Here is a 21076-nt window from a genome sequence, read left to right on the forward strand (position 1 = left end):
TTTACAATCAAGCTAATAGCGCTGATAACATGGACGGACAGTTGGTACAGAATTATCTCCCTACCAGCGTAGTGGCGGGACCGGTCCAGATGGATGGATTGTGTGTATGTATTAGTGGCACACGATTGAAATTGTTTTAAAAGCACAGGGTGTTGCTGTAAATTGCTTTAATTATTGTTTTGTTTCAACAGGATTCAATTTAAAAAATTTACACATAAGCTAAAGGGAATGTTGTAGATTTATGAAATGTATAATATGTCAGAGGTTCTTAGCCTCTTTTTTTTCCAATAACACAGGGGTTTTCAGGGGTTTTCATACTTTTGGACTCTTTCGCTGGAAAAGTAATATTTTTGACGTGCTAGTGATACAAGGTTTACAGGTGCTTTTCATAGCTACGGGACACTTAATTGACCTTAATGGGAATTGAACTCCTATAGTAGTGATGGGAAAAATAAATCTCAGAAGGGATTCGAATCTTCGAATCCCAATCCTAGATGGGATTCGAATCTTTGAATCCCAATCCGAATCCCAATCTGGTAGAGCGTTTTATAGTAGTTTGCAGCCAGGGCGGGGGGGGGGGGGGGAATGAATTAAAGCTGGAATAAGAGGTTCTGTTTTACTCCAAATTATTTAACTTTGCAGTACTTACATCATAATTAGGTCCCCGAGATACGCGGGCCATTGTTCAATTGTACTATATTATTATTTGAGGATATTATTTCAGGATATTATTCAATATAAAATAAAATAAATTATGTGGTGACTATAATTTCTGATTAAATGCAACATTACGCCAACATTTGCTATATTTTGACTGAAAACTTTGTGATTCAACTTCTGAAATTAGAGATACGTGGTTTTTCTCGACCCCCCTTATAGCGTATCTCGGCGACAGCCTCTAATTTCAATCGCTATCTCAATCCCAATCGCCATCAGAATCCCAATCGCAATCAGAATCCAATCTCAATCGAATCGCAATCCGAGTCGAATCTCGTACGAATCCAAAACTCATTCGACTCGCAATCCAAATCTCATTCGAATCGCAATCCAAATCCCAATCGGAATCCCAATCGAATCGCAAACGAATCCAAATCTCAACGCCTACTTACGAACATGTCTATATAATCCTCGAAAACCCTGTATTGGACAACCAATAGGAATTTCAAAGAAATCTATCCTAATAGGGTGCCATCGAGTCCACTTTCCAACATATGAAGTTCACTACCTATAAGATAAACTCAAGGAAGTGTCCCACACAACTCCTGGAAAACTATGGCTTTCTGAGTGGATAGGCGCAATGTTTTCAATTTTATTTTATACTATAGGGGAGAGCTCTGCGCTAGCTCTGTCTACTGTGTCCATTTAATTATTTTTTTTCTTCTTTTTTTCGTTTTGGCATAACAACCGTTGTCGGTCAAGGCCTACCTGTATCCACTGGTGAAGTGAGTTTGGCTTTCTTTGACTTATTGTTACCATAGCAGGATAGTCAGTTCTACGTATGGGGGCACGGTCTATTAGGGACTTGAACCCATGACGGGCATGTTGTTAAGTCGTACGAGTTGGCGACTGTACCATCATTAGTAGTTGCCGTATTGGAGAATGCTGAAGGCAAATGTAATTAAAAGTTTAATAAGCTTAAAGTAGTCATAATATGAAAAAGAAGTAATAGTAAGAAGGTTAATAACCTTACACATAATGGATGTGTAAAAGATTTTGAACCACTTGTAGAGGCACATTGAGCGCGGGCAGCTACATTGAGCTATAATTCAACTCACCGAGCTACCTTGAGCTTACTGAGTTAGAAAGAGCTTTTAGAGCTGCGTTAGGCTTTTGTAGCAATACCGAGTACGCTGAGCTACATTGAGCTTGAAGAGCGGAATTGAGCTAGCATTGATACCAATCGAGCTGCGTAGAGCTTGTGGAGTAATTGAACTCACTTCGAGGTACTCGGAGTTTTACTGTGCGTGAGGCACTGTATAGAGCTCACGTCGCTCTTTTTGGAGTTGATTACCTCAACATTTTTACCAACATTTTAAGGGACATTTTCGGATGATATACACAGAGAACAACACACAGAGATGACTCGCCTATTTTAAATGTTTAAATATTTTCATAATATATTTTATCAATGTCTATAATAGCCCTTTTATCCATCACTACGTGATTGTTTAATATGTGTGTGTCTGTGTATGTGTATCTGAGTGTATTTTTTTGTGTTGAGTGGTGTGAAAATGAGAGAGTAATGTTCTTCATTTATGGGATTCTCCCTTTGGTTTAGCTCTACTCAACTTTTCAGCACTTGAAACGAATGCTTAGGTGTAGGTAAAACTATACGACTGCTGCTTCTATTCTTACCAATAGAATGTGTATGTGTGTTTCTGTGTTTGCTTCTATTACAATAGGAATACGACACCTTTTCTAGCAGCGTCTAGAGAGTTCTTGGAGGAGGAAGTACTTGAGTCATTTTGTTGCGAGTTGATTCTCTTAAGTAGGATTTGCACAACAAAAAAAGACCTTTGCTGATATAAACTATGACCAAAAAATGGGACTCCACGTTGCGTTGCGTGTTTGTGCTTCTTCTGCTGCTTGCTATTCAGCAACGTGTAATTGAAATCGATGCAAACAGAAAGGAGAAGATTCATTTCTCCCTGAGTATGCACACTTCCCGTTTTCACACACTTACACACACACGCCCTTGCGTGTCTCCTATTTAATAATTAATAACTGACATGACTTTCAGTGATAAATATGGGTTTTTTTGCTCTTCAATAGTACCTTCTCCCTCTCTCTCTCACTTACTACGGTGGCACACACTATTCAACACTAGAACGGAACCGTAACGATTTTTTTCCTGCTTCTTCCCTCTCTCGCCTACGAATGTTAGCCCGGGTGCTCTAGTACCCGATTACAGTACACAAAAATGCAGGGTTCGTCTACCGCTACCTTCGCGCTACCATCCGCTATTCGCACAGAAAAGCTGTGGCGGAATTTGGGGCAAGTGTGCCACCTTAAGTATTTCAAATTATAACTCACTAAAACGTGTTATTCAAAAGCCGATTTCAATCTCATAACCATTTTACATCTATTTCCTCACTTATAAATGAATTTCGCTTGAAAAAAGTGCAAACAACATAGTTTTTGAAGCGTTTTAAAAAGGGTCCAAAAAGACGTTATTTTTTGGGCTATGGGGCAAGAGTGCCACTCGTATGGGGCAAGACGGCTACCTGGTTAAAATAACCGTATTTCTTACATAGTTGGAAATAATTACGTTTGTACCACTAGTGTATGTATTCCTACATGTCTTTGAGTCACCAATGAACCCCTTTTCATCACAAACTGTATCGCAATATGGGTTGTTGCTGGTCTGTTTTTCCGGAGTAGAATCCGCTCGTAAAAGCGGACCATACCACTGAACGCTACAACAATGTTTACATTTTTGACAGCTCGCGCCTATGAAAGATGGTGGCACACTTGCCCCAAATAGAGATGGCTCTTTTGCCCCAAAAGTTGTTACTTTTTTGAAATTGAATATTTCAGTGACAAAAAGAAAGTTTTTTTCAACTAGCCCCACAAAAAATTCACGTTTCTCAGCTATACGGTGGTGTAAATATTTTCTCGGTTGATTGTTTGCATGATTTTTGAGAGCTTATTAGGTTGGATGAAAAAATTATAATATTCTGCACAATTTTGAAGCTCAATATAAATCAGTTCAAAACAATGCGAAATATCGATTGGTCAATATGAAATTCGGCTCAGTATACCTTGTCATTGGAAAGCAACCAACTGTATACACAATTGATCATTAAACTAAAGTTTTTAAGGAAAAAAGCTTGGTGGCACTCTTGCCCCGTATGGCACACTTGCCCCAAATTCCCCTATGCTTCGCTCTGCTCTGTTCTTCCCTACTGGTATTGCACTCACAACATTCCCTCATATCAGTGGAGACGCTAACGAACTTTCATTAAAAAAAAAAATAGAAAAAAAACTTATTGCATTGTGTACGAGACAAAACAGGTGCTGTGAGTATGTTAGCACCACCAACTGTTTTACATATATGAAGTGGAAGAAAAACCGTTCATCCTTCTGGCTCCTTTCAACATAGGAAGAGTTCTTTTTTGGCATTCGATTTACATTCCTTTTTTCTCCTTTCCTCTCTCTCCTCCTCTCTCTCTCTCTCTCTCTCTCTCTCTCTCTTTCTCTCTCTCTTTCTCTTTCTTGTTCTTTTTAACTTCGAAACCTATATAAATGGGGGAGCGCTTCGGATTACATTTACATTAAGTGTTTTTTGGTTTAATAATGATTAAGTTAGATTTAATCTTTGCCTTTCTTCCCTCTCTCTCTCTCTCTCTCTCTCATTCTTTCTCTCACTTTCTATCTGTTAAATTTACCTTCCCTTTGCATCTTGATGATATGGGAGTAATAGAGAGGACGAGGGCTGAGCGTAAACTTATTTATAGTAACGTGAAAGTGAAGGAAACCAGTGAGTTTTTATCTTTTCTTTTCTTTTTTTTTAGTATCAACAAAACGAGTACCGCCTCTTGTATCACAACATTTGAAACGACATTTCTACACACAGTTCTGTCTACATCGTTTTTTTTCTCTCTCTCTCTCTTTCTCCTTACATAGCCTCTCTACTTGCCACTATATTGCACGCACACCCAATTGCATCCCTATTTCTGCATTCGGTCCTGTCCAGCAAACCCTTCTTTTACCAACCACGAAAATTGCCGTTCCGTTGCTTTGCGCGAACAAAACAATTATATTATTGTCACCAATGATAAGACTTACCAAACTCAAAAACAATTGCTGAAAACACAAACTGCTTAGCAAGCGAACCCTTACTTCTGTCTCTCTTTCTCACTCTTGCTACGGTAAACTGAGGATTTTGCTTTTCTCTCCGTTATTTTTTTTTTGTACACAAATTCTGCTGCTAAAAGAGCTCCTAAAATGCTGGCTTCTAAAGGACTCTCTCTCTCTCCACAAGAGCGGGCTTTTCTAAAGTGTGTGTGAGTGTGTGTCTGTTTATTTATGTTTTCATGTGTTTTGTGTTAACTGCACGTTGCATTGAAAAAACTGCACAATCATACCATTTTGTTTTGCAAATCATGTACCTTTACCGTGTTATTTTGGTTGCTTTTGCATGAGGTTAACGTTCTTCTACATTTTCTAGAAGACTATCAGGCGCTGTGTTTGGTTTTTGCATTTTCATAAAAAACTGTGTTTTTTATTTGTGTCTTTTTGTTCTGTGGTCTATTTTTCATTAAAAACGAAGCCGCCTACCGCGATGGGAAAGGGAGAGCCTACCTTTGGCGTGTGCAAAATTGGCGCTACGCTGCTGTGTGAATTGCATACTTGCAGGCGAAATGTCTCTACACATTCACGAAAAGGGATAGAACGCCTAAAGTTATGCGCTGCTGCATTACAAAATTAGCGTTTTTTTCACCTTTTGTATGCATTTTGTTACTGTGTGTATGTGTGTGTTTGCAGGTAAATCCCTTTCTACGGTATGTTTTATGTTCTTATTATCCTGTTGCTTGTGTTTTCTTCTTCTTCTTCTCCTCCTCTCGGCTTTAAACTTTCAGTTTTTTGTTTGTTTTTCAAACCACCACCAAATTTACAAAACCAAACGCTTAAAAGCGGCTTCCTTCCCAGCTTCCTGCGCTGCGCTTATAGTGCAGCTCATAGGATTTGCGCAATGACCGGCTCGAGAAGACACATGTGCTCGGCACCACGGACCGGCAGCCGGTTCAGGCAGAAGTGCCTGATCATGTCCGGTATCGTTGGGAACGGGCGGCTAAACTGACCGAGGATGAACTGGCCCGAGTCGGCGTCCCGCTGTATCCGCATGTGCATGAAGCCTTTAGCGCTCCTAAAAGAAGCAACATCAAACAAACAATTAATGTCATGGAATGGAATTAATGAGAACACTGTACTTACTTCAGCGTGAGTGAATAATCCTGTCGCGTTGATTCGCTGTTACGTACGAGGAAGCTGCCCTCCGACAGTGGTCGAAGGATTTTCTCCGCATCGATCCGGCTGATGGAACCATGATACCAGCTGCAGGAGAGGCACAGATAAAAGCAAAGAGTTGAGGTTAGTATTTCTCTTTCTCATGGTCACATGGTAATAAAAAGATATTTATTCATCGCTTACCCTTGCCGGTCGAGCGGAATAGATGCATCGATGAGGTCCACGTTTGGCCTGTTTGTGCCCAGGTTCAGGCCAAGATCGAGCGTGCCGAACTTTTTCGGCGGCCGCTGGCCACATTCGTTCAGGTTTAGCGTCAAACTTTGCTTGAAGAATCCTGCAATGAGAGAGGAAATAGATGAAAATGTAAAAATCAATTATGTACCACATTTTATCTATTCTTTTATCAAACAAATCGATAAACAGTTTTCCATCATAAAAATAGTAATAATTATCATTATGATGATGATGATGATGGTGATTGTTATTATTATTATTATTATTATTATTATTATTATTATTATGATTATTATTATTATTATTATTATTATTATTATTATTATTATTATTATTATTATTATTATTATGTTTATTATTATTATTATTATTATTATTATTATGATTTTGATGATGATGATGATTATTATTATTATTATTATTATTATTATTATTATTATTATTATTATTATTATTATTATTATTATTATTATTATTATTATTATTATTATTATAAGTATTATTGTCATTATTTTTATTTTTTATTTATTATTTCATTATTTTTATTATTTTTATTATTATTATTATTATTATTATTATTATTATTATTATTATAATTATTACTATTATTATTTTATTATTATTTTTATTGTTGTTATATTATTGTTTTATTACCATATTATAAAAAAAAAACTATAACCTCATTAAAACTTACTATGCATTTTTGCAAAACTAGCGAGCCTTTCTAAAGTGTGTGTTTGTGTATGTTTTATGACTGTTCTTATATGGAGATGAAACCAACCAAACGGAACGTTGTATTAGTAGTGGAAAAGATGTATCCCCGCAATTGAATCATCCATTATATCCAGCTACTGTGTAAATTACACTCTGTGAACACAATTTTGTATTATGATCGATATTATACTATTGTTAGTCGTTAGGTTCTTCAACCTGGGAAGAGCGGACATGATCAAGCCAAAGCTGAACTGGGAACGTACAAAAAAGCATCCTCCATCAATCCCATGTATGTGATCTGATAGAGTTTATCAAGGTTCTTGCTACTAATTTGTTGTAGTTTAAAATCAATACGAAATTTGCATCTGTTTCTGTCGTTGATAACCATCAAAAAGGCGAATAACACAATTAATCACGTAGAGGAGAATATGAATGATAGAGGTTGTCCTTCACTTCGTTCGTTCAAGAGATTTGAATTGTTGGCTGACACTGAAAATTCTTTATCAATAATCTGCAAAAACGGGCCAGTCACCAAATACACCAAATACAATCGAAACTGAGTCATTTCATACATTTCCACCAACTGTAAAATTGTGATCAGCACCATTTACACTTTCCAATTAGAATACAATAGGATCACGGCTCGTCAACGGAATGCCCAGCCGAATGCCCTTCACTAAAAGCATGGGCACCATTGTCTCGTTGATGCTTCGGTTAGCATAATCCTACCAATTGTCTACCGTCAACACAGACATAGAAAAAGAGAGAGAGAGGGAGAGATTTTTCCTAGTGAAAAACACTCGGCTCGTTATCAGCCGACGTCTCAATGCCATCCAAACGCAGCACCATCATCTGTGCGACCACCATCATCAAGTTCAGCCGTTACTATCGGTGCTAATGCTGATTGTTATTGTTTGACATGCCTACACGGCTGCCTGGTTTGCTCAAAATGGGAAACAAACCGTGGTACGTGATTGGAATGTCGCAAGGAGAGTTTTCCCGAAAAAAAAAAAACGCAATCGCATTCAAACCCGTTGCACCAATTACTTTCTAACTGATTATTTCATTATTTATTCGCCGCACGGTGCGGCCCCATGCACGAGGGGCACATGATTTAAATATATCCACAACTCCTACCCAGCAGCTAGCGTGACGCAGCATCCGGTCGCGATTGTTGTGTTTGGTGACAACGGCAATACATTAAACATTAAACAATTGTGCGCAGAGCTCGTGTGTAGGGTGGGGTTTGCGGGCAAGCGGCTGTAATTACTTGCTCGTTTTTGTACCCTGTGCGAGGTCAGCAAAACGGTCAACCAGAGGCCGCGTAGTTCCGTGGTTTTAGTCACCTTCGCAGCGACTTCTTTCGAGGGTAAATCGGTCCTCGTAGCTGGCTGCAAACATGTCGGCTGTTAGTCACACACAAAAAAAAAAAAACACTACAACGACTAAATACATCACGTCAGGATGTCCCTGCGTGTCCCTTGCTAATGCTAGTAGGGCGCTCTTCCCCCAGTTTAAACCATTAGCCATCTCTTCTCGATGTTTTTGCAACTGCTGAGCGATAATGTTTGCAACATTTTTCACTTCACCAGCCGGACTCTGACCGTGGACGACAACACACGTGGCTGGTTGGTTGGTTGGTTGCTGTCGTACACCCGGAATACTAAAATACTAACCGTGAAACCATGCCCGAAACATGGCTGCAAACAACGGTGCTAAACGATTGTTTATCACATATATACGCGAGAGTTGCGGGGATGAAAAATGTCAAATCTTTGGCTCAACTTTGTGCGAGAACGGGGGAAAACTTTTACTCCCCTTTGCTTTGCGCTTGTGTGTGTGTGTGTGCGTAACAGTACGCAAGGAGTACACGTTTGCGCGAGTGACGGTCGAAACCAACCACACGGATACAGGCGTTTCGATGCATAATTTATAAGCGGGACTCTCTGTAACTTCCGTTCGAGAACGCAGGAACTGCGAGGAAACTGGACAAACCTGCCCGCACCCATGCCAGGATCGCGTGCTGGACAATACGTTTCATTGTCGGCTTGTCGGTAACATGTGCCATTGAACGCCAAAGCCAATGCCTAAATCTCTCAATTCAAAGAGAGAGAGAGAGCTTGATGGTGCGCCCAGCAAAGCCTGCTGTGATGCGGCTACCTTAATTAAGCTGTGCAACGCTACCAACGAACCAACGGGACATGTTTCTGCTAGCGTCAGGGGTTTTGGGCGTTCTTTGTTGTTCTCCCCTGATAGTAGCAGCCGATTTGGCTGTTGCGATAGATGAAATGATACAGTATTGGACAGTGTTTTTTGGAAAGGGAATTCTATAACAGTGCTTCGATCAGCAGAAGCAGTAGTATTCGCCGGAAGTAAGCTTAGAATTTGATTCAACGTAAAACTATTATAAATTTTACGTCACAAAACTGTTATTTTTTTTCGATAGTAGCAATTGAGTTATATTGAACCTTCTTCTTTTTTTACTTTGAATCTATTTGAAGTTAGTGAAACATTTTAGTTGAACAATACAATACAACAAAGAGTAAGTAAAAAACGATATTAAGGTTCTAATTCAGGAGTCTCCAAACTACGGCCTGCTGGCCGCATGCGGCCCTTAAAGGCCTGTATTGCGGCCCGTGATGACTTTGTAAAGGTTAAAATAAATAGCTTATTATATTGACTAATTAATCAAAATTCAAATATTTACTTTTAAAAGACGAAAATCCAACTTCCATAAAAGAAAGATCTAGAACCTTGATACATTCAATTTATATTTTCTAATTAAAACGGGATTTGAAATTTTACCTATTGTAAAGGTAGCGTCAAAATGGCCCTCGACAACGTTAATTGTGAAGCAATGCGACCCGCGAACTGAAAAGTTTGGATACCCTTGTTCTAATTGAAAGCTTTCCATTCCAGACCTCTCAGTTCGGTTTGAGCCTTCGATGGGTAAGCACCGCTTCTTTTGTGCTCCCGAATAATCTCTCATAAAACCGGTTTTCATTTTGTCACGCGCGTTTCTCTGCCTCTTCTTCGATCATGTCGGGGGAGGGGGGGAAACACGCGAAGCGTGGAAGAAACAGTTGCAGTGATAGTGGATCGGACTCGGGCATGTCGAAACGCTCCGTGCGGCGGATATGCCCTACTGCCGATAACGATGCATTGGCACAAAGGCTGAATAATGAAAACAATAGCATCAACGATACCAGCTCCTCCGACACCATGGAACAGGAGGAAATTTCCCAGGAATTTACTTTAGTAAATCGAAAGAAAGGCTCCGCTCGTCGTCGGTCTACTCAAAAAACATCCGCCGGTCCGTCGGCTAACCCACCCGCAGCATCTGCCACACCGCTGGCAGGTCGAAAAGTAAATCCGACTTCCGAGTCGAATTTCAAGCCGCCACCGATTGTGGTTAAAACAATACCTGTTGCTGAACTTCGTCCGGAGCTTCAGTCACGAGGATTCACGCCCCAATTCCGACTCAGCGGCATTGGCACATCCATTGTCACTCGCTCCAGGTCTGAATATGATGGCGTAGTAAAATACTTGCAAGAGCGAAAAGCGGAATTCTTCAGCCACGATGCGAAACAAGACCGCCCGTTCAAGGCTGTGCTACGCGGGCTTCCAGAAATGGACATCCCCGAAATAGTGGAGGAACTTCAGGGACGCTACCAACTCGAAGTTTTGGAGGCCTTCGAAATTAAACGGCGCATCGATACAATACACTCCAGATTGTATCTAGTACACTTCAAACGTGGGACCTGCTCCCTGAAAAAACTAGAGGCGGTTCGAACCATACAGCAAGTCATCATAAGGTGGGAGGCATATCGTGGTGGTAAAAAGGGTCCAACGCAATGCCATCGTTGCCAAGACTTTGGCCATGGTACGCGACACTGCAACATCCAACCACGTTGCGCTCGTTGCGCGGGTCAACACATCACTGAAGCTTGTCCAACCAAGGACCAAAATGAGGCGTTGAAATGCTCGAACTGCTCGGGTCCTCATGGGGCTGATGATCCAACCTGCCCCCGCCGAGCAAAATATGTAGAAGTTAGGCAACAGGCCTCACGTCGACAGGCAAAACACCAACATCCGCCGAACCCGGTTCATCGACAGATCCCTCCGAGGCCGTTCATAACAGCTCCACCGATGGTACGTCCTCCCCCCGCAACATCGACCCATACTGCTACACAACCCAGCAGTTCAGTAATGCAGACAAACCGCACTGCTTCAATTGAACCAAATACCCCACCCGGCTTCATCACCCTTGCCCAGCGCTTGGAAAATGCTCGGAACGCCCCAGACACACCAACACCAGTTTCTGAAGCGAATCTTTTTTCCATGCAGGAACTTTTTAGCATCTTCACAAAGATGATGTCGAAACTTCGACTATGCCGCAACAAGGCAGAACAACTCGCCGTTATCGGAGAACTACTTATGCTCAATGGGTAATCTTCGCGTTGTGACATGGAATGCACAGTCTGTAAGGACTAAAAGAATACCGCTTGAAGATTTTCTACATAGACACCGTATCGATATTGCACTAATTGTTGAAACACATCTAAAACCCGATATCAACTTTTACATCAGTAACTATTTCATTTATCGGTATGATCGCACTTGTACTAGAGGAGGTGGAGTAGCCATAGCAGTCCGTCACGGTATCCACCATATGCTGCTCCCGCGATTCGATACTACTATTATCGAATCATTGGGGATTCAAGTTTCGACATGCTCGGGGTCAGTTTGTTTTCTGGCGATCTACTGCCCTAAACAGTGCACCAACATCACAGCACAGGCTTTCCGAAGAGACCTTAATGTACTGACGCACCTCAATATGCGGACCATCGTTGGTGGCGATATTAACGCTCGACATACCCTGTGGAACAACATTCGTAGCAACTCTAATGGGAGAATCTTAGCCGACATCGCACAGCACGGAAACTTTATCATAGATTATCCTGATCAACCAACATATATCCCTTCTCGGGGGGCTCCCAGCACATTAGATTTGTATCTTACGAACACAGTGATAATGAAACCATGCACCATTGATGAACTTAACTCAGACCATTTTCCTGTGTATACTGAGCTAAGTGCTGAACCGAACAGAGCCCCACCAGCAAAACGCAGGAACTACCATAAAGCCAATTGGGCCAGATTTGGAACCATGGTTGATCAAAGCATATCGTCGACAGAAGTACTCCTTTCACCAGAATCCATAGATTCAGCCATTAAAATGTTGCAGGACTCCATTAATACTGCAGTAGTCGAATGCGTTCCCGAGGTGCGTATTAAGGGGGAAATTGTCACCTTAGACGAATATACCCAAGACTTAATCAAGCATCGTAACACACTCAGGCGCCAATACCAGAGAAGCGGTGATCAGCTGTTAAAGCGACAAGCGGCTAATCTCTCACGCATCATCTCAGATCGCGTAGCAGAAATTCGCAACACTAACTTTGCAAGCAAAGTTGAGCAGCTTCCACCCCACTCGCCAGCCTTTTGGAAAATGGCGAAAATTCTAAAAGACAAACCCCGGCCGATTCCTCCATTAAAGAGCAACTTACCAGCGCATGTAGTCATTACGCCCATCGAAAAGTCCAATGCACTTGCTAATCAATTTGCTGTGGCACATCGCCTTGGTCTTACAATGACTAGCCCTCACGACGTAGAAGTGTCAACGACCAACAGCACAGTTGACAACGCACCTCCAACTCTACCACCCGAAGAGCGCATCTCCGTCGCGGAGGTTGAAAGTACCATCAAATGTCTTCAAAACATGAAGGCCCCAGGCTTTGATAGAATCTTCAATATTTGCATCAAACATCTACAAAATCGAGCTATAAGTTTACTTGTTGCGATTTTTAATAGCTGCCTCTCACTCAACATCTTCCCGCAAGCCTGGAAGAGCGCAAAGGTGATCCCAATCCTGAAGCCCGGAAAGGATCCCACCCTTCCATCCAGCTATCGTCCAATAAGCTTGCTAAGCGCCTTCAGCAAACTGTTCGAAAAAATAATATATTGTCGACTAAGAAGTTCGGTTAACGATCTACAAATTATTCCGGTAGAACAGTTTGGATTTAGGTCCGGACACTCAACAACACACCAACTGATTCGACTGCAAAACACCATCCAGCAAAATAAACGAGTAGCAAGATCCACTGCTGTAGTGATGCTTGACGTGGAAAAAGCATTCGACAACGTGTGGCATGATGGACTTGTCCATAAATTGTACCAGTACAAGCTCCCATTATTCTTGATCAAACTGATCAAGAATTACCTGCAGCACCGCACCTTCCGTGTTGTCATCGGCCCATATAATTCGGATGTGCAGCATGTACCGGCGGGCGTACCCCAGGGCAGCGTTCTGGGCCCACTTCTGTATCTGCTGTTCACGGCGGACCTTCCTGCTCTTCCTAGCGGTGCCCAGTTGTTCCTATTTGCAGACGACACGGCGATCGCTACTAAGGGCAGAACACCAGCAGAACTCAGACGCGGCGCTCAGCGCTGCTTAGACGTACTACAAGGCTATGCTGCTGAATGGAGAATCCGCATCAACAACGCAAAAACACAAGCCATGATTGTCCCACACCGGCTAAGGCACCAGCTACTAAACCCGATTGGCCACCAGCTGACTGTGGGAGGAACAACAATCCCTTGGTTGGCAAGGGTAAAGTATCTGGGACTACTCATGGACAACAAGCTGCTTTATCATCACCATACCCGAGAGCTGGCAACACGGATCAATGTCCTGCTTAAAAAATTGTATCCCTTAGTTAATCGCGGCTCTCGCCTTTGTTACAGGAACAAGATCGCGATCTATAAACAAATAGTTCTTCCCATGGCTACCTATAGTATCTCGGTTTGGAAAAATAGCGCCCCAACCAACATCCGCAGGGTTCAAATAGGGTTGAACCGATTTTTGCGATTAATTGCAAATGCTCCCTACTGGACCAGGTTAGAGGAGCTATATGAAAAAACCAGTACATATCCAATAGATGAAATTGGATATGTGATAACAGAACGCATTAAAGCAAAATGCGCAACATCAGGTTCACCCCTTCTAAGGGCACTCTTTTGAATTTTTCACTTTTTTTTTTTCTCTTCCTTCTTTCCTTCATATTTTTGAATTTCTTTTGTCTTGTTCCTAATCTAATAGTGTTAAGTAGATAAGTTAGTTTAAGTTAATATAGCGTAACAAAAGGCCCTAAGCCTAACACCATGCTTTCTAAAACCAAAACAAACTGCCTCTTGGCAAAATGCTCTACAGCGGTGAAAAGCGAGCGTTACGCTAAATCTCGCAAAACAAATGTACTCATGAACTTAATAGAAAAATATCAATAAACATATATTCTGATTCTGATTCATTCCAGACCGAACGAAACTGTCAACATTACTACGATTAATCGGAATCCTATTGGAAACCGAAGACTGCCAATTGTGATCATTCTAGTGATGGACAAGACTGAATCAAAGTGTGCGAGTGAAATCTTTACAGTGAATGCATTGAATCGTGAAGAGTTTATTGGACTTATTTAAATCTCTGCAACTTATTTAAATCGGTAGCAACTCGTTCGCTGTGAATTAAATCAATCGCGAGTTAAAGAAGTGTGGTGAGAGTTAAATCACGTTGAAATGCTTATTTGCTTTTTTAAGTCTATTTTAATAAAGTGATGTGAATTTAAAGTAATGTTTGACTCAGTGAGTTACATTATTCGCAACCTCAATAACTCTTTTCTAGAGTTGCGTCTCAATGAGTAGTAAAACTCTGAGTGATATTTACCAAATCAGCCAATATCATGAACTTTGGCTATATTTAAATCAGTTTCTGGACATTGGACCATGAATCTTGAATATCCAACAATTGAGATCGTTTGCTGAATTTAATTTTGCTTTATCGTTGTTTTCCTACCAATATTTGACCTACAAATGGTCAAATTAGTCTCATAAACTTTATTTTTTTGGATTGCAATTATCTGTAAATCATCCCATAAAGAGCAACATCAATTTTAATGATTGTAACAAGCATAAATAAAGCTCTTCCGTAAATTGAAATGAGCCTCCTGCTGAAATTGAAATGCTCTACTAGTTTTTACTGTTATTTGATGCAAATCCTTTACTTTGTATTCTAGTGCAACCTTTTTACATGTTATCTCGGATGTACTCTAAATGACATGATCATATCATTTTTTGTCATGTATTACACACGGTGTCGTTTTGTACTTTCCAAAACAGTCCTCCAAACAAGGCATTGTTTCCTCCTACCAATTAAGCATTCCACCCTGTTTTAAGCCGAACGGGTATGCAAACGGGATCTTTATCTGCTAATGGAGGATTCTGCACATCATCCGCATCATCATGATGCCTTTGTCCGGTGCGTCTAGGTGTGGCAGGTGTATGTGTGTGTGTGTGGTCCGCACTGCCATAAATCAATTACCAGCCCGAGCCACGCAATCCTTACGCAAATGTCGCCCTAGTCAGCCCCAAAAAATCTCCCCCCAAATACCCACGTACGTGACGAATGTTGCAAGTAAACATGTACATATCATCCATTTATCCATGCAGACCGTGCAATGAAATGGTCATTACACAAGATACTACAAGCTCTCTTTCCCTCCTCTCTCTTTCCCTCGCTCAAATCGCAACTGTTACAAGATGGAAATCGATGTCATTCGATACATCCGAGTGGAGTGGAAATTAATTATTAAAATGAATGTACCGAGAGCTCCGTATCATGCGACACCAACGAGGGTGATTGAAACATCACTACCTAACCGCAATCGGCCCTCGACGACGCGGAGGGACGTGTACTTACCTCCTGCTAGTGCCAGCTTGCTATCGGAGTCTCGCATCGACAGGCTGGAGGAGGCTTGGGACAGCCCGCTTGATTCGGTGCTCGTCTGCAGCAGCATACCGCCGCCCGATGTCGACGCAGCCGTGCTGGTCTGGAATGGGTGCTGCTGCAACTGATGCTGCTGCTGTTGTTGCTGTTGTTGCTGTAGCAGCTGCTGATGTTGCTGATTTTGGGACAACCTTAGCCGGCGCCGCAACTTCGGCATATCGAAGGGTAAATCACCCACGTCCACCGACGTGACACTGCCAGATGTGCACGGTTCCTAGTGTGATGGTTTGGAAGGAAAGGAACCCCATCAGTGTTTTGATGTGAAAGATGATGAGAGAGTTTTCGTCTCGCCATTACCACTACTACCACTACTTACCTGCTGCAGGTGTGCTCTTCTTCTGCGCAGCTTTGGCATATCGAACGGCAGATCGCTTAGGTCCTGCGGCAGTCCCGACTGTCCCTTGCCGTGGTCGCCCTGCTTGTCCTGGCCGAGGGAGGCCCGCTGAAGGCTGGCGTTTAAAAAGTTTGTCCGGGATTTTAGATCCTCCCGGGAGTGTAGCGAGATGCCACTGTCGGAGCCTTGTATTTCGGGACCTGGGTGAGAGTTCAATACAATGTTATCAGTAAAGCGTATGCACAACAAATTAGAGCACAGTGGGTAGTGGGTATTTGGTAGGGACGACATATCCAAAGTCCTAATTCTTATTTTGATTAATTCAAAATTATGTTTTTATAGTCAGACGTCAACCTAAGTTGAATAAAAAAAATTGATAATTTGTATGAATTAGTTTAAATGTTTCAAACTTAGTTTATTAGTTTAAACTTTCAAAGTCTACCGGAACAGGATTTGTTCTTATTGCATTGAAAATTCTTCAATTTATTCTAAAATTGAATCTAAAGCATCGTTTTCAACAACAAATGTAGTATGGGAATTCTCTAAAAAATGTTAATAAAAACTAACTTGATTCTGCAGAATGATTTTTGAACAAAAATAATAATTAAATACATTACAGAAAATAGTCAATTTTATATTCTAAACCTTCTGTTTAAAATTATCTGAAGACAAGGCACATGGCTCAATTTTAATAACACATTTTTATCTTTATCTTTTCTTGTCGTAAAAATGTCAAAAGTTATCTAACCATATTTTTCTAGGATATTTAGTGACAATACACTACAGAACGTATTTGATTATTTAAAGAGCATAGAAAACTAATTATCATTATATAAACATTAAAATGAACCATAAGAAAGTGAAAGAAACAAAACACGAAAAACAAACAAACACAAGAACAACATAAACAAAGGAAGAGAAAAAAGGAAGAGAGAAGACAAAAAGGATAAATAAAACAAGTAAGACAAATAAATATTATTAACGAGAAGTCTTGTTGAAAGTTATAGTATTTTGAGACGATTTGCTTTCACTTAAACTGAGTAGATGAATTTTCGTTTGTTTTTGTTCCCTTCTTTTCATTATAAAACTTATCTACATCGATAAATGTCTCAACATTCTCCCACTGTGCTAGTGATTCTCAACCGAAACCTAACTTACCCGTTATTAACAGCAATGCCTTGTTCGGTGCCGAACGTCTCTTTGTGACGTTCGTTTTCACAGCCTCCGTACCTACGACACCACCACCAGCGCTCTCCTCTCCCTCCTTTTTGCTCAACGTACCACTTCCTCCACCAGCAACAGCACCACCACCACCCGTAGTACCATCCACGGGCGACTGCTTCTGCGAGTTATTGTTGCGATTGTTAATGTCCGATGTCTCCGAGCCCGGCTCTTGTGACGACTTGTCCGATATCGGACTCAGTATGTTCAGCTTGTTGTGTATGGCCACCGGCACCCTCAGCGGGAACGCCAGCGACGGTCCCGAGTCGGAACTGTGCGAACTAAGCGACGAAGAGTGCCGCGAGTCCGAACTGGACGTACTGCGGTTCCCTTCGCTCGTACTCGACTTTAACGACTCCATGCTACCGCCACTACTCGAAGTAGCCATACTTTCCGTGGAGGAAAAGTTTCCACGTCCACGCTGATGCTGCTGCTTACCATGATGGTGATGGGACGCACCACGATGACCTCGCTTCAACTCTAGCACCCGCTCCGGCTCGAGACAGAGCGTCGAACGGGGCCGTTCACCCACCTTACTCCCATGCCCAAACGGTGCCCCCTCGGCAATGCTGCCATCGCAGCTACTCCCACCCGCACCGTCATTGTTGCGCACATTCTGTATGTCCAACCGCAGATCCTTCAACCTCGGATGCTGAGCGCCCGCATTCGAGGAGGGCAGATTCGGTGCACTCTTGATGCTGCTAATAAAGAACCGCTCATGCTTCCCGGGGAACTTCATCGGCAGGGGTGCCGTTGACGGCGGGGACGGCGTATAACCCCACAGGGGCAGCTGAGAGGAAGACGTGGAGTTGGCGTTCGCTATATTGTCCATCTGTTTGTCGAGCTGCAGCTTCTCCTGCAGATCCTGCGCCAGCTGATCCGCCTTGGCTTCTTCCAAGGCTGGCTGAGCCCCTGCAATGTCCTGCCCACCACCGGAAGGCGTTTTACTGCTCGCGGATTTGGTCCGCTTCGTGTCCAGCCGCTTAGTGCGGGACGCTGGTGGTGCTCCCCCAGTTACCATGTTGCTCGCACTACTGCTGTTACTCTTCGTTAACTGCAGCAGCACACTCTGGTTGGTGATCCGGTCCACCTCATCCAGATCGTCGTCCGAGCGCGTTATCTTTGAATCGAACGCCGTCTCGTAGATTTGGCGCGTGCGCACGTTCGCCATCTCGTCCTGTGCCGGGGTGGAACTCTGCAGATCACCTGCCCCTCCTAGTGCACAGTCAGCACAGTCGGCGGCGCCCGGTTGGTGCACGTAGAAGATACTGCGCGGACGGAACAGCTCATCATCGTTGTCATCGTCGTCGCCGAACGCCTGGGGCGTTGCACAGGCACAGACTGCCGCCGGTCCGAGCAGACGGTGCGGTGGCATCGAGTCGACGCGCGGCCCAAGGTTACAGGTTGCCCGGGTGATCGCTAACGCTTGCGCCTGCCACGCCCGCCGCTTGCAACATTCGGAGCAGTCCGAATCGTCCGAGGTAGTGGTGGATGGGGAGTCGCACCGTATGATCCGTACGCCCTCCTCGGTGATGGAGTATCGCTTCGGTAGCGGGACTTCCTTCTCCGCGCCCGGTGTATCTAGGCTGCTGCTCTTCTTATAGCGGACGGGAGGATCACGACGGACCGCTTCTGCTGTGGGCGTTTGCTGTACTGTTGGAAGATTCGCAGGCAGTCCAGTGTCTGCTGGAATTAGTTCAGTTCCTTCCCTTTCGCGCTGTTTGTTCTTCAGCAAGTCGGAGTAATAGTAGGGCGATGGGTTCCGTTTGGCTGTATCAGGGCCTGTTGTCTTGATGGGGCTTTGACGCAATGGTAGTGCTTGCACGAGATCGTCCGATATACTGTCCGGCGAGTTCAGCTCTGGTATCTTGCTGAGCTCGTCCTCCTCTTCGTCGTTATCTTCCTCCTCAGAAGATATCGGTGCCGATGAACCTGCAATTCAAAATTAAGCCTTTCAAAATATTGAAATGCCATCAAGGGGACTTGTTCTACTTACCGGAGCTAAAGTTTTGATTGATGTATTTCACCTCCGAACAACTATCTGGACGCCTTGTACGGCTTCTAGCGCGATGCCTGCCGGCCGGCTTATAGCTCCGACGGGTATCGAAGATCTCTTCGAGTGTTTTGATGGCGACGGTATGAGCCGCTGCTGTAGTTGCTGCGTCCGGACCTGGCTGTAGTGGAGGGATAGGGCACAGCGATGGACCGGAAGCTGATGGGACGAGCGGGAGTGATGGACGACCGATGGTACCGGTACCTGGTGGAATGCCGGACGATGCGATCGTTACACTGCCCGGTACGTTATTGCTGACGATGGTCGGAACCGCTGACAAGGGTTGCTGTAGTAGCAAAGGTTCTAGAAATGAAACCTGAAAGACAGAGAGGCAGATAAAAGCGCTTGGTTAGAGTTAGGAATAATTGGCAGAAATTTTGAGCACGAATTTGGTACTAACATTCGGGAAATCTGGAGAGATTTAGAATCGTTGAAACAGTCTGGAATCATCTGGAACGTTTTGAACCATCAATAATATTCAAAGATACAGAATTGTTTTTCCAGAAAATTTTCCACCAACTCATCTGATAGTTACACACGATTCTGGATGGTTCTGGACTGATCCAGGTGATTCCAACTGGAGCTGGCGCTTCTATTTCTTCAGAGTTGGAATAGGAATTAATCTAGCATGAGCTGAATTGGAACCGTTAGTGTACTCCCAGTGAATCCATAAATACAGTGGAGTCTTTGTAAGTAATCTGCAGTCTTTCCAAATCAATTTTTCCAGTAGTCCACTCCATCTAGTCTGTAACCCGACAAGACTGTCGAATAGGCATGGTTTTCATATTTGTGTTTTCAAATTCTATTGAAAAGGTTTTATGGAGTAGAGTAGCAAAAATGGCCTGAAAATGAGGAAAATGCAAAGTCCTCAGAGAATATCTCCCATAGTTCTTCAACCGATTTGAGTACCAAGACTTAGAAATTCCAAGTCTTTGAAACCATTGAAGTAACGAATGTTCACAGAAATAATGTATACTAAGGTCCAAGACTAATGCTTAATATCTTGGATAACCCTTAGCAACATGTGGCTTTAGTTTTCCTAGAATAAATGTCTTTTCTTGGGTCCCTTGGAGATTCTATTCAGGAAGACTTCACGGTATTCTCAATACCTGATTGTGTTACGGATAATATTAAACTACCAGTAGATACTGTGAACTAGATTTCCCGATTACCGGCACTGATTTTGAACCCTCAAAACAAACGAACGTACGTGGCAAAAAAAAACAAACAAAATCAATCCAGAAGTTATTTCCAATATCAAACTATAAAAAAACGCGCCAATACCATACGCCAATCCCCCAAAGGTACGATTTCAAAGCCGGGAGCTTTAACCAACCATAAACATTTCAAAAATCGATTATCTTCCTATCCTTTGCTCTCCCGGTGCTCACACAGGTCACAGGACATGCTCCTCCTGGTGCCGTTCCTTCCCCGAGGGACCCGTTTAGGGTCGTGGTATATCTCGCTCATAATCCTACCCATCCTTTTGGCACACACACATACACAAACACATACCCACAGATGGCAGTACAACACGCCCTCAGGCTCGTGGCTATGTGTCCCACACTCGGGTGAGCGCTCGCGCGCGCTTGTGTGTGAATTGATGGATCCGTTGGGGCTTCATTCACGCGATTCACGGTGCGAT

At 42.8% G+C, this 21076-nt stretch overlaps 1 protein-coding gene across 1 annotated transcript in view; it reads right to left on the reverse strand.

The window, feature by feature from the left end:
• Nucleotides 1-4165: 4165 nt before the first annotated feature.
• The window catches only part of LOC1271063 (uncharacterized), a 116479-nt gene continuing 99568 nt past the window's right edge, over nt 4166-21076 (reverse strand). Inside the window, exons 5-11 of the mRNA XM_061661862.1 lie at nt 19375-19747; nt 17316-19310; nt 16140-16357; nt 15737-16037; nt 6154-6304; nt 5938-6057; nt 4166-5869 (exon numbers count right to left, since the gene is read on the reverse strand). Of these exons, the coding sequence (XP_061517846.1) occupies nt 5680-5869; nt 5938-6057; nt 6154-6304; nt 15737-16037; nt 16140-16357; nt 17316-19310; nt 19375-19747 (3348 nt within the window). The 3' untranslated portion in view covers nt 4166-5679. The remainder of the gene's footprint in view (nt 5870-5937; nt 6058-6153; nt 6305-15736; nt 16038-16139; nt 16358-17315; nt 19311-19374; nt 19748-21076) is intronic.

The sequence above is a fragment of the Anopheles gambiae genome, chromosome 3 (genome assembly GCF_943734735.2).
Source record: "Anopheles gambiae chromosome 3, idAnoGambNW_F1_1, whole genome shotgun sequence".
NCBI classification, from domain to species: Eukaryota; Metazoa; Arthropoda; class Insecta; order Diptera; family Culicidae; genus Anopheles; species Anopheles gambiae.